Here is a 15,014-nt window from a genome sequence, read left to right on the forward strand (position 1 = left end):
AAGGCTTAAGTGATGTGCATTACCGAGAGGGCCCAGAGATACCTCTCCGACAATCGGAGTGACAAATCCTAATCTCGAAATACGCCAACCCAACATGTACCTTTGGAGACACATGTAGAACACCTTTATAATCACCCAGTTACGTTGTGACGTTTGGTAGCACAGAAAGTGTTCCTCCGGCAAACGGGAGTTGCATAATCTCATAGTCACAGGAACATGTATAAGTCATGAAGAAAGCAATAGCAACATACTAAACGATCGGGTGCTAAGCTAATGGAATGGGTCATGTCAATCACATCATTCTCCTAATGATGTGATCCCGTTAATCAAATGACAACACATGTCTATGGTTAGGAAACATAACCATCTTCGATTAACGAGCTAGTCAAGTAGAGGCATACTAGTGACGTTTAGTTTGTCTATGTATTCACACAAGTATTATGTTTCCGGTTAATACAATTCTAGCATGAATAATAAACATTTATCATGATATAAGGAAATAAATAATAACTTTATTATTGCCTCTAGGGCATATTTCCTTCACAACCTTCACAACACCATGAGAAAATCAACGCAACACTTCAAAAGAGGATGACTGGATCGCTCATAAACATTAAGTTCAAATCATGCAAGGGTTCAACCATATCCTCAAGAACTAATGTAGCTACTCGGACATGAAAGGGATAAACATAGAAGGGAGATGCATGATACAAGCTGACACCAAGTCGGTGAAGGGGAAGCCAAGGCAGTGTCGATGGAGGTTACATCAATGGAGATGGCACAGGCCCAAAGGCCGCTGCGGCGCGGTGGCGGGGCCTCCATTTCCTTGTTCTTGTCTTGTCCCTTCTTCTATGGATGTGATCTTGGAGCGGCAATGGAGATGGAGGTTGTGTATATGCCTGCGGCTACGGTTGGAGGTGTATATATAGGAGGCCTCCTCGTGTCCCTCCGTTGATACAGCTCCTCCAATTTGATCCAAGGTTTGTAGATGAGCCAAATCCAATCTCAATACCTCACTTGGTGGCCAAGGAAGTTGCGGAAACAAAAGGGGACGAACTCCACCAAGAATCGCGTCTGATCTGGGTGACTTTGCAGCTTTCTGGGCCTGGTACGACCGCCAATACGACCGTGCGCGGTCGTACCGAGCGTCATCTTTTGCTCCGGACATTTTTTATAGTAAAACGATCGCTGTTTCTTCATATGAATTCCAAGTTTGAAATTCTTGGGCTCGCTGAATTTGCATGAATGATGTCGATGCACCTTAGTGTTGGATCTTTAATTTGAGCACTTTAAACAATATATTTTGACACTCTAAAATGCCTATATCTGGTTCTTGGAAGTCCTCAGTATGGATCTCAACCTTGGCATTGTCATCGTGCTTGGTGTAATCAGACGGCTTTGCACGCTACAATCAGACGGCTGGAAAGGTGACTGGTCGAGGCTTTCACCGTTCAACCGGCGCCTAGTGCTGCCCATAAAATTATCTTTTTATACACCAAGTTTGACCATACCCCCTATAAACTTAATATCACGATATCAAATAGAGCTATGCTCTAGTACCTTCCAGGAAAATATATAAATATACTAAAAACAATATATACACGCTATAATACATGTCAAAGTGGCATAAATTATTTTTGAGGAATGTGATTCCATCTCTTTTAATTTGCTTGGATTAGGAGAGATTTTAATTTAGTTCAATTATTGTAATCTCATAAACTATGTTTTCAACATCTCACATAATTCCTATAAACACATAAATTTATATATTAGCAAAATTATATTTGCGTTAAAATGGAAGGAACCCTATAGTTCAATATTATCAACAAACCGGTAGGTGAATTTGCTAGACACAGTTTGAAAAACATTGTTAATACTATCTCTATAACTAAATATAAGACATTTTTTAGTTCAACTGAACCGCAAAAACATCTTATATTTAATTATAGATGTAGTATCATATACTAACAATTGTGCTAATGCCGAAAGAAGCTGCTCCCTCTAGTAAGAATATACATCTTCTAAGCTTAAAATAAAATTAGGAGCACTCGTAAAATGTTCCAGTATATCATTTTCGTAACTTGTTTGTATTCAATTCAGATGCAATGAATATCAGACAAAATTTCTGAACTTAAGCCGGGCAAACATATCAATAGTGAAACTTATGAGAATAAATAGGTGATGTATTCTAAAATAATTAAAGGAGGAGCAAACAAAGAAAAATTGTTGCTAATTGGTGAAAAGAAAGTGCAAAACAAATATAAAAGTTCGATATAAATAGGTGAGGACTTTTGATTCTCAACCGTGACGCACGTTGTCGTTGGCAGTGGCAGAGTACATGGTGTTGGTCGTCGACGAAAGAGAAATTACGGCTTCTAGAAAGAGATATGAAATTGCTAAAGTAACACACTTTTCCTTTTCTTTGACTCAGTGGCATATCCTTCTTCTTGTTAGATAAAATGGTACATACTGACTTTTTATCTCAATTTTTAGGTCTAGGTCTGGGCCCACAAGTAAGAATTTTTAGGACAATTTTGTCCCTTGGCTGTTTTGACTTGGTTGGTTCGATCAGAATAGCGGCAGACGAGACAGTGACCAGAACCTCTGAGACAGAACAACGCCGCCACCTCGCTCTCCTCACCGTGCCTCCTCCCGGTGCACCGCCCATCCCACCGTCGTCGCATCTAAGTGTGGCTCCTCACCACTCCCCAGCCCTCTGCCCCGTCTCGCCGCACTCTAGCCACTTCACCGCCAGCTAGAAAGTAAAAGGCGTCGCCCCTTCACGCACCATAGTAGTCAGACACTAGCCGCTCGGACCTCCGCTCAACGCCGCTACGGCACCCTCTGATCGCCCCAGCTGTCATACCATAGCAGTGCGTCCATGTATAGGTCGCTGCTGGCCGCGCTGGACGGCTGGAGCGACGCGTCCATGTACAGGTTGCTGCTGTAGTTGTGCTTTGTTCTGCTCGCTTGATGAGCCATGGACGGGTGAGGATGCGATGGAATTGGTGGAGCGTTAGGAGAAGAGATGAAGCGGGACGATGCGTCGGGAGATGAGGACAACACGTCGAGACAGAGGCACGACCAGACGATGGCAGTGGAATTGGCGACGCGTGTGGGAGGAAGCGGGCGAGGCAGCAGTTCCTCTTCTCTACCTCATCTCGTCTGCCTCTGTTTCGATAGAAACATATCGCTGGCAGAAACGATGGAAGGCCCTAGTGAGGTTCGATCCAACCAGTAAGTCAAAACGACGGAGGGGCAAAATTGTCCTATGAATTCTAACATGCGAGACTGGACAAAATAAGCTAAAAAATCAGTGTGTGCCATTTTATCTAGCAGTGAATCAAAAGTGTGACATTTTATCTAATAAAAAGGAAGATGAAGCATTGGGTCAAAATACAAGGAAAAGCGTGCTACTTTATCAAATTGCTCCTACAAAGATGGTGGACAGCGAATCAACAACTAAGAGAAATGTAGGCTATAGGACTCGTGACTCTAAGAGGACAACATTTCCAACTGCATAGGAGCACCACGGAGTTGTGGGAATGCAGAAAGGAGACCGATACCTGTTAGCGAAAGAGATCCCGTGATAAGGAAGAAGAGGGCGGTGTCAGTGATTTGAAACTTCTCCATTGGTTCGTTTGTTGCATTTTTCCATTCTACGATAACTGGTGCGGTAGAAGAAGAACTCTTGTGATGAAATCAAAGATGTGCAGGATGAGGATTGGAGAAAGAATGAGACCAGTAAACATGTCGGCTGACATTTTTTGTCGTATCAATCTCTGACGAGTAGGGACCCTACTAGTTTCAGCATCAAACGCGCTAAGTGGACGACCGGTGCTTTTTGCAATGTAATTACTCATGAACCTTTGTCGTAAAAAAAGTGACTAGTCACTGTTTTCTGCAAAGCAAAATTCACATTGAATGTGGCCAAACATGCCCACACTCATGAGGGGAGCTACATGACCTTGCTCACCTGCACCAAACCTCTCACCAAAGGTCCGGAGCCGGTTGTGGGTGTGGTATTCACAGTGGTTGGCAGGGATGCTCAGGTACCGGAGATCATATCTCCCGCCGGCAGGTTATTGTCAGTTTGCCACCAAAGAGAACAAGCAGAGCTTTGGCGTATGCACCACAACCCACTCCTCCACTTAGACGCTGGTAGGAATTGGGGTTTGTGTGGGCTGTCACATTGCCTCGCGCTAATCGTAGTGGACTATAACGGGCATCCGCAGATGACCACAGAGCGTGATAGTTTCTGTAATCTAAGTTTCTCCGAGGCCACATTTACTGTAATAGGAGAGATAATCAAGTTCCGAATGAGACTGCTAAATTTTTTGTCTATATGAACTGAAACTCGATCGGCCTAAGTTTCTCCATCTCTGTGAAGGAAACTCGGTACCTTTTTCTTTACATGAAACTCTGGGCACCTGACTGCAGCAATTCAAGTTCTTTTTTCCGGAACACGCAAGAGCTTTGCGTGTGGATTCATTAAGATTGAAAGAGTTTTAGCTACATGATGCTAAAGAAGAAAGGCTCTAGCAATCCACATCCACCCCAAGCCTATAGGGATTTCGCTCTTGTTCTCGCCACCATCCCGATTCCGCTCCTCTTCGTATGCCAAGCTAGTTTCCATAGCCTCCACTCCACGAGGATTTGTTTTAGGAATGGTCACTCCGCAAGGATTTTGTTTGCCACCTCGCTGTCCGAGGTTGAGATGTTATCAGAAGTTCGCCGATTCCTCTCTTTCCAGATGGAGAATATCACCGGAGTGATTATCGCGCCGGCTTCCTTTGTGTTTGCCCTCGGATAATTGGCGAGCACCTCCTCCCGCCGACACACGAGAACTGAATTTTGCTAAAGAAGGCACGGGATGGCAATATTCAGAGCTACGGTCACCAATGACCAGACAGTCCTGGAGAATGGGCACTGCATTACAAGATGATTCATCGTTTCAGGCTCCTGAAGGCACAGCGTACACAACAGTTGGTGCTGAGGCCCTCCATCTTGAAGACGATCCTTTCTGTTTGCCCTCCACAAGGATTCTCTTCAGGACCAGCAGTTCAAGTTCAGTGTCCAGACCCCGTGACCACTAAACGATTCATGTGCACATTATCAATAACCAAGCCTTGCCAAAACATAATCCTCGCCAGGATGTACTACACTACATTACCATCTCAGGAGGTGCGAACTCAACTGACAGGTAGAAGGCGCCCCGTTAAATTCAAATTCAGAAAGCACCGGCTAGGGGTCTGGTAAACACACGATTGGTGCTAGCTGAACAATTGAACATTTTTGTAAAACAAAAATTGCTATGGATCCCAGTGATCAGCTAATGTCTAGTATATCAGTAAGTGTCAATTTTGTCAGATAAAATCTGACAAATAAGAATGTGGAATTATCAATGCGAAAAGCCAGCTACTCTTGTCATGGCGAAATAGTCCCAAAGGCAAGCGAGATCAACTCGTTGGACAGCAGAAATCCATCCGGGTCACTCAGGCGGAGGAAGGCCACCCTGCTCCCACTCATCTCACCCTCCAAATCTGACTCAAACTCATTGAACTGCAGGGCCACTCGCTCCTTGTCCATGGCGATCACCAACCCACTCTCAACAAAAGGCCTAAACGTCTCGCACAATGACCGTGTCAGACCCTCGCCAAAAGATTTACTGAAACTGTGCAGATCCAGCCCGCGAGCTGTTCTCAGTGATAGCATCACCGAGTCCATCGCCATATCCTTCGTCTCGGAGACACTAGGCTCGTGGCACCAGGTCCCGTCTTCCAGCTTCTGAACCCAATCTGCGTAGTTCTTCATTCCTCTGGGCCTAGAGAACCTGACACCGTTGATGTAGCTTGCCGATCCCAGACCAAACGCATAGAACGGCCTGTTTTGCCAGTATGTTACGTTGTGCTTGCACTCGTAACCAGGCTTGCAGTAGCTACTGATCTCGTAGTGTTGATATCCTGCTTCAGAAAGCTGTTTTGAAGCGATCTTGTAGAAGTTTGCAGAGTCTGTCTCATTTGGGAGAGGAAATACACCAGGCGTATAGCTGCAACATTTAATATGAAAAGGATGAGATCGGCATCAATCTGACACATATTTAAGGATGAGCTCATTTCATCTTTCATACAAAAATGTGACTGAAAATTAATATGTGACCAAATTGTTAGAAACTTGGATATAGGATGGCAGGCTAGAGAACAACATGGCTTTATAAGGTCGTAGTATAATGCAATTGGTTGAGTAATACACCCCAAAACAAATCCAGTTAAGCCTTTTAACATGCAACTATCAGCATCATGAGTTCAATAAGAAGACTGAACTTCTTTCTCTGGAGTGATATAATCTTCGCAAACAGTGAGGCAACAGTCAGAGCTTCGGTTCAGTTCTCACTGAACTATAGGAACACTTTGCAAGATATCAAACATGATATAAATGAATACGATGAAAAGGGCAAGACCGCAAGAGTGTAATCCAGGGACAAGCTAGCAAGGAGACAACTCCTTACTAGATAAGTTGTATGCCACCTGATGTCAGATGGTTTATGTCATTACGTGGACACCAGTTTTACCGCCAAACTAATACTGCAACTTGGACGGCAGTGATCAGAATCAAAGAGGAAAAAGTAATTCTGTCCGCCTAGGACATGGTGCCACGATGCCTTAATGCTGAGAAGCAGAAACCATTGCATCGCATGTCTAGAAGGTGTCCAAAAGGCGCTGATCTACACTAATCAGGCCGATGTTGATTGACAGCAACAGCCTGACGGTGGCTAATGCCATCGATCCTCATATGTTGTGCTGGTCCACAATTAGTGGTGGCATTCAGGAGATTTGTCAATTGTTGCCTGAATTCCCGAGTCACAGAATACTCAAAATCTAAAAGCAGGATAACAGGGTAGCGCATGGTTTAGCTCGATGCTGTAGAAAGGTGTTGTCTGGTGGTGTTCTACAAGATGCAGTCCCGGCTTGCCTGTTGATTATGATACTGCAGGATCGTAACCTCAGCTCTGTAACCTAATTAATACAAGTAGCCCCTTTCCAATAAGAGAAGACCGAACTTCTAAAACACAAACCAGTGCAAATCAAAACAACACTTGTAGCTAACTGTGTGACGATGATGGTTGCAGTGTGTTAGTTTTTCTCCAATTCGTTATTATCTATAGAACAGAACCACCACAAACAACACACATATTTGTCAGGACCGATAATGTTTTCAAGATAGGGATCATAGCTCATAGATATGGATAGAATGAACTCACATTTGGCCAAACTTGGTGCCCTGCTCGATCTGCAGGTCGTAGACGGAGACATGCGTGGGGCGGGCATCGACGGTGCACCGCAAGCTCTCCTCCCACATCTCCTGGGTCTGGTTGGGCAGGGAGGATATGAGGTCCATGCTCCAGTTCTGGAGCCCCTCGCAGGCGGTCACGATCCCGACGGCCTCGTGCACCTCCCGCAGGCCGTGCGCGCGGCCGCACGCCCGGAGCAGCTCCTCCTGGAACGCCTGCACGCCGAGCGACACCCGGTTCACGCCCACGCCCACCAGCTCCCGCAGCTTGGCCGCGTCGAACGTGCCGGGGTCCATCTCGATGGACACCTCCGGGCACGCGGACAGCCCGAACCTGCCGCGCAGCGCGTCCAGCACCGCGGCCACCAGCCTCGGCGGGACCAGCGACGGGGTGCCGCCGCCGAAGAAGATGGTCTGCAGCGGCACGCCGTCGTCGGAGACGGGCCGCGTGGCGGCCACCTCCCGGAGCAGGAGGCGCACGTAGTCGGCGATCCGGGGGTCCTCGCCCTCGCCCGGGCCGCCGGGGGAGGGCGCGGAGGAGCCGAGCGCCACGATGGGGAAGTCGCAGTAGTGGCACCGCTTGCGGCAGAAGGGGAGGTGCACGTACGCGGAAGCCGGGGGGAGCGGCCGTGGCGGAGGGGGCGGCGGCGGGACGGCGGCGGCCGGGGAGGCATAGCGACGAACAGGTGGTGGGCGGGGTGAGCGGATTGGGGGCGGTTTCCTGTGCGGCAACTGGAACACCAGCGGGAAGGCTGATCTTAGCATTACTGACCACTCGCCTGCCAAGGCTCCTCCCGGTGGGCTGGTAAAGAGACAATTTTGCATTGAGTTGAATGGCTACACATCCAAATTGATTTTTAAATAAATCCAAACGTGTTTTTTTAAAAAACTTCTATTTAGTCATCAGGTGTCAAGATAGTACAAAGAACAACATAAGTAAAAAAATTACATCAAAATCAGTAGACCATCTAGCGACGACTATAAGCACTCGAGCGACTGAAGGGGCGCCACCGTCACCACCCTCCCTTATTGGAACGGGGCAAATCTTATTGTAGTAGACAGATGGGAAGTCGTCGTGGTAAGGCTATATAAACTAGCGCATCAAAATAACAACCGCCATCGACGAGGAGAAGCGTAGATCTGAAGGATCCGATTTGTAGAGACACAAGCGGACAAACGAAGACCAAATTCACATGAATACACCAAAGACAAAACGCCGATTGATTCCCATGAGATCCACCAGAGACCAACCTTCATACGCCTTCTGACGATGCTATAAGCAGCGGTGTACCAGGGCTGGGCTGGGAGAGTATTATTCCATCTTCAAAGAGCCGGCACTACCTAACATCTCTGAGTAGGACACAAACCCTAACAAAATTAAAAAAAAACTTCCAAAAACAAAGCCTCCCGTTGGCAAGAGTCAGGATCCACCATGGATCCATGGCCTTCAGGTGTGCTGGCGGGAGGCACGGAAAACACTAGTGACAGGGTTCCACTGCCTAGGAGCGAAGGGGTACGAGCGTTGCGCGTATTTAACCATGTTTGTTGATAGTTTACACAAATCACATCAGATTAAAAAAAAAGACAAAAAATAATCAAAAGGTCAAGATAAAACATAAATAAAGTTACATCAAAAGTCCTTGGTAGTCATTGACTCCAGACTCGTCTCTTGCATCTCGACTTTTCTTCAAACATCCAGTGAAGAAACTGCGGACAAGCGAACTTGCACATGGTGCATTCCCAAATTCAAAGGTTTCAAAGAGCGTGTATGAGCCATCTATGACAATGGCTTAGAAGCGAAGACCGTCGAACGTACTGTGACCGAGGATACATCGTTTGTAAGATAGGTTGTTGAATTGTTGCTTCACCTACTAGGAGCACATACAAAAAATCAACATACCCAGTGACAAGAGCATGCTTGACAAAAAGAACGAATATACATGCCTATTGATAAGAGCTTGACAATACTATCATGGCCACTATCGAATGACAGCGACAATCTACAAGAGCGGGAGCCATTGATCTGCGGGGCTAAAACACCATCAATTCTCGGTAGGCCGTATCAGCCACATTAGAACGACAACAGAAACCATGAGAATTATTCCGTACTACGCCACCTCCATCATCTAGACTTTGTTGTCAAGGACACGTAAATAAAACATAGATGAACAGCAAACTGGATTCAGAGTGTTGATCGACCCGGCGCAAAGGCTGGGAGCCATCGAAAACCACGAACCTCCAAAACCAAGGAAGAGTTTAAGCACGCACGCTTCTTAAATATCACGTGGCTTTGCGCCTGCCTGCCACCGCGTGCCCTATATAGCCTTGAGCCGCCGCGGCCAGCGTCACCGCCGACGCATCAACCCCGTCTCCCACGAGGATCGTGAGTTTGTGACAGGTTGAGCAGGATGGGGATCGCCACGGAAGGAGGCCCCAGAGAGAGGGAGAACCGCCGAGGCTCTCTGGACGAGATGGAGATGAAGGTGGCCAGATTCTCCCGGGGGAAGGCGGCGAACCTGGGGGTAGGAATAGGATTGCTACTCTCCTTCTGTCCTAGTGTGGTTGTTGGAAATTCAGGTGCTAGTTTCTTTGCCTGCTATGCTACTTCACAAGTGAATTTGGCATCTTTGGTTTTCTTCGTAACAGGATTTGCGCGACAAGAAACTGAAAGGGCAGCTCGCTGGAAAGGAGTGTCCGCCAAAGCTGCCGCGCAGGCTGAAAAGGTCTGTGTTTGTGTATTTGTTGCAGAATGTGTGTGAATTTGTTGATTCATACAACATATATGTTGCTATCTCACTGGAAATCTCGGGGGCACTAACCAAACGGTGTATGCATGATAAAGGGAATCTGGCATTCTCGACTAGTGACTTGTGGCAATGTGATGTTCTAGAATATAGCTCTTCTTTAGCTGTTCACCAGTGTCGTGCGGAACTGTTTGGATGAAGTGCTCTACTCATATGTATAGAATCCACATTTTAAATGTAAACATAGATTGATCTGGCATTGCTGTTAAAGAGATGATGGCCAGCCGGCGAAAGACCGGCCAGTAGATTTTCGACGCATCTACCGTGACAAGGAGTAAAATTTACCGAGTGTACACATACTCTTTTTGGATCGTTTTAATTCACATTGCTTGACAATTATGGCATAGATACATATGGCTATATGTCACTTTGAGTATGGACTCTCTTGCATAACTCCATGGTGCTCGTCGGAACATAATATAACCCTGCACCCATCTAAATTCTTTGCCTACCTCATGCCTCTTGATTTTCATGCTAAACAACTATCCAGTCGAACTGACTTGTGAAAAACATGAGATAATTAATTTGCACTATGCTGATTTTTTATTACTCAATTTACAGTGGCTGTTGCCTATCGAGGGGGGCTATTTAGAGCCTGAAGGTCTCGAAAAGACATACAGATTTGAGCAGTGGTCGATTCTGCCAAAGGTGGACATTTGGAGTTCAAGAAAATCATTTGACATGATCTTACCTGGTAAATGTGTAGATCTGTTACACTATTATGTGAATCTGCCACCCTAGCTACATTATCCAGTACCAAAATAGCCACATGATGCCCAGCTCAGATTTACGATATCGTGTTTCTTGATTCTTATTGTGTATGCCTTTATAGACTTACCATGTGGTTGTTACATATACCCTTCTTACTGTTTACGTGAAAGGAAGATGCAAGTTAGCCTGTAAAACATTTGTAACCATAACATAACATTGACACTATCAGCTTTGTACGACTAAACAGTTTTCCTAATCGAATAATTCAGTGAAAGAACTCTGCTGCAGGCTCTTATGTTATTTCATTAGGCATACTCTATGTTGCCACCTTGCTGAATGCTGACTGTCAGTTTCCCTAATTATGGTTTATGACCATGAGTTGTATGAGGGTGCTGACTAGCTGTTTTGTATGCAGTGCTTGGTCCTTATACTCTAGAATACACACCAAATGGGCGCTACATGATAGTAGGTGGGCGAAAAGGTCATGTTGCATTTATGGATATGTTGAATATGGAACTCATCAATGAATTTGAGGTCAGCTTTCAGTATTTAAGCAGTTTGTCAGGTTTACTTCTCTTTTTGTTCTTTTTTCCTCAGTAAAATGTTCACTATTGAATTTCAGTGCTTTGCTCATAAATTAGACTTGTGAGAATGATCTTAGTCTGGTCCTCAATATTGGTGGAAATTAGCTGTATTAAAAGTTTGTGCCTTTTGTTAGACCAACCTGAAAGCAAGAACTAAATGAACTCTGGGGTTTAGTCTGCTAGTTCGACAAATATACACATGTGAAGGCTAAAAGGAGCCTAAGATACCATTGAGAAATAAGGATATCTATTTTATGTACTCATAAGTTGTAAGTAAAGATGATACACATTTTAATTGTGGAGGGCGTCGATGTTGAAGTCAAGGAACTACTTATAGTTCATATTTTTCCAAGGTATTGAAACTAGAAACTAGAGTACCTGGTAGGTACCCAACAGTTTGCTCACCTTGCAGGAGATTACATGGGTTAATCACCCTTATACTTAGTTATAATCAGCCTTATACTCTGGTTGTTCTGATAACCTGTGAGTGCACCTAGTACGAGTTTACAACTTAGTAAATCTAGTAATTGAGTTTTTTCATTTCATACGGTTTGAGTGATAGCAGCTCATTCGGATAAAATATGCTGAGTTTAGCGTAGGTAGTTTTTCTTGTTTGCCCAGAAAAGACTAAAGTCTTCAGAGACTTTCCCGTTGTCTCCCCGTTGGTTCCCAAGGTTTGGAGAAGTGATAGCTAGGCACTAAGCGGGCGGTGTATGGATGCCTAGTTCCTAGACAGTAACCTGGAACATGGTGACAAGCAGCCAAGTAGCCAACCGTATACCTGGGCCAAGGACCATGCATCCAAGAGCAAAAATTACAAAGGTAAGGGAGTAGGATGGAGGGTGTGACGCCCTCGATTTAATCGTACACTAATCATACACGCAAACGTGTACGATCAAGATCAGGGAATCACGGAAAGATATCACAACACAACTCTACAAATAAAATAAGTCATACAATCATCATATTACAAGCCAGAGGCCTCGAGGGCTCGAATACAAGAGTTCGATCATAGACGAGTCAGCGGAAGCAACAATATCTGAATACAGACATAAGTTAAACAAGTTTACCTTAAAAAGGCTAGCACAAACTGGGATACAGATCGAAAAAGGCGCAGGCCTCCTGCCTGGGATCCTCCTAAACTACTCCTGGTCGCCGTCAGCGGGCTGCACGTAGTAGTAGGCACCTCTCGAGTAGTAGTAGTCGTCGTCGAAGGGGGCGTCTGGCTCCTGGGCTCCAACATCTGGTTGCGACAACCAAGTAGAAGGGATAGGGGGAAAAGAGGGAGAAAGCAACCGTGAGTACTCATCCAAAGTACTCGCAAGCAAGGAGCTACACTACATATGTATGCATTGGTATCAACTGGAATAAGGCTATTATATGTGGACTGAACTGCAGAAAGCCGGGATAAGGGGGGATAGCTAGTCCTTTCGAAGACTACGCTTCTGGCAGCCTCCGTCTTGCAGCATGTAAAAGAGAGTAGACTGAAGTCCTCCAAGTATCATCACATAGCATAATCCTAACCGATGATCCTCCCCTCGTCGCCCTGTGAGAGAGCGATCACCGGTTGTATCTGGCACTTGGAAGGGTGTGTTTTATTAAGTATCAGGTTCTAGTTGTCATAAGGTCAAGGTACAACTCCAAGTCGTCATGTTACCGAAGATCATGGCTATTCGAATAGATTAACTTCTCTGCAGGGGTGCACCACATATCCCAACACGCTCGATCCCATTTGGCCGGACACACTTTCCTGGGTCATGCCCGGCCTCGGAAGATCAACACGTCGCAGCCCTACCTAGGCACAACAGAGAGGTCAGCACGCCGGTCTAAATCCTATGGCGCAGGGGTCTGGGCCCATCGCCCATTGCACACCTGCACGTTGCGTACGCGGCCGGAAGCAGAACTAGCCCCCTTAATACAAGAGCAGGCTTACGGTCCAATCCGGCGCGCACCACTCAGTCGCTGACGTCATGAAGGCTTCGGCTGATACCACGACGTCGAGTGCCCATAACTGTCCCCGCGTAGATGGTTAGTGCGTATAGGCCAGTAGCCAGACTCAGATCAAATACCAAGATCTTGTTAAGCGTGTTAAGTATCCGCGAATGCCGACCAGGGACAGGCCCACCTCTCTCCTAGGTGGTCTCAACCGGCCCTGTCGCTCCGCCACAAAGTAACAGTCGGGGGCCGTCGGGAACCCAGGCCCACCTCTACCGGGATGGAGCCACCTGCCCCTTCAGCCCCAACTCCGAACAGTACCACAGGTAATGTAACAGTGTAAAGTATATAGTATATGCCCATGATCACCTCCCGAGGTGATCACGGCCCAGTAGTATAGCATGGCAGACGGACAAGAGTGTAGGGCCACTGATGATAATCTAGCATCCTATACTAAGCATTTAGGATTGCAGGTAAGGTATCAATAGTTGTAGCAACAATGACAGGCTATGCATCAGGATAGGATTAACGGAAAGCAGTAACATGCTACACTACTCTTATGTAAGCAGTAGAGAGAAGAGTAGGCGATATCTGATGATCAAAAAAGGGGGCTTGCCTAGTTGCTCAGACAAGAAGGAGGGGTCGTCGGTGACGTAGTCGACCAGAGGGGCATCATCATCGTCATGGGGTCTACCGGAAAGAAATAATGGAGGGGGAACGCAATAAATAACAGAGCAATCAAAGTATAACATGGCAATGCGCGGTGCTAGAGGTGACCTAACGCGGTATGAGGTGATACCGGTGAAGGGGGGAAACATCCGGGAAAGTATCCCCGGTGTTTCGCGTTTTCGGGCAGAGGAGCTGGAGGAGGAAAGTTGCGAGTTTGATATGTTAGGGGTGTGTGGCGGATGAACGGGCTGCGTATCCGGGTTCGTCTCGTCGTTCTGAGCAACTTTCATGTACAAAGTTTTTCGATCCGAGCTACGGTTTATTTTAAAATGATTTTCTAAAGTTTTATTAATTTTTGGAATTAATTATTTTCAACATTATCCAGAACAGTAAAGGATGACGTCAGCATGACATCATGCTGATGTCAGCAGTCAACTGTGTAGTTGACTGGGTCAACTATGTGTGGGTCCCGCATGTCATTGATTGATTAGGCTAAACAGGGGTTAATTAAGTTAACTAGTAATTAGGTTAATCTAATCAAGATTAATTAATTTAATTTAATTAATTCTTTAATTAATTAATTAATTAATTTAATAATTATTATTTCTTTAATTATTTTTATTATCATTTTTTAATTCTTTTTTTAAATTAAAACATTCTGGGCATGGGGCCCATCTGTCATAGGCCCCAGGGGCCGATGCGGGTTTGCAGGCGCTACAGGCGCCCGTGCGGGCGCTCGCCCGCAGGGAGCAGCGGGGCGAGGCCAAGTCACGGCGGCCGCGATGGCCAACGGCGCGGCGGCGTGGGTGGTACAGGGGATGGAGTGCGGGGCCGGCGACGAGCGCCTGCCCGCCCGGCAGGGCGCTACGGGGCAGCAGGCGAAAAGGGGGGGCTTGCGGGCTGGCGCCGGCAACCGTGAAGGTGGCCGCGACCGAGGCAGGCGGCTGGGGCGCGCTAGCCTAGCGCGGGCACGGCTGGGCGAAGCCAGCGCGGCCAAGGCGCGTAGTGAGTGAGGGAGCGG

The 15,014-nt window shown here is 46.4% G+C and overlaps 1 protein-coding gene and 1 pseudogene across 1 annotated transcript; one reads left to right on the forward strand and one right to left on the reverse strand.

Moving 5' to 3' along the window:
- Positions 1–5,202: 5,202 nt before the first annotated feature.
- Positions 5,203–8,063, reverse strand: LOC119290706 (heme chaperone HemW-like). Its single transcript, XM_037569338.1, has 2 exons — positions 7,262–8,063; positions 5,203–6,049 (listed from the first exon to the last, which is right to left on the reverse strand). Exons 1-2 carry the CDS (start codon positions 8,053–8,055, stop codon positions 5,428–5,430), a joined length of 1,416 nt encoding a protein of 471 aa, XP_037425235.1. The 5' UTR covers positions 8,056–8,063; the 3' UTR covers positions 5,203–5,427.
- Positions 8,064–9,698: 1,635 nt separating this feature from the next.
- The window catches only part of LOC119333345, a 26,671-nt pseudogene continuing 21,355 nt past the window's right edge, over positions 9,699–15,014 (forward strand).

This window comes from Triticum dicoccoides, chromosome 1A (genome assembly GCF_002162155.2).
Source record: "Triticum dicoccoides isolate Atlit2015 ecotype Zavitan chromosome 1A, WEW_v2.0, whole genome shotgun sequence".
Lineage (NCBI taxonomy): Eukaryota > Viridiplantae > Streptophyta > Magnoliopsida > Poales > Poaceae > Triticum > Triticum dicoccoides.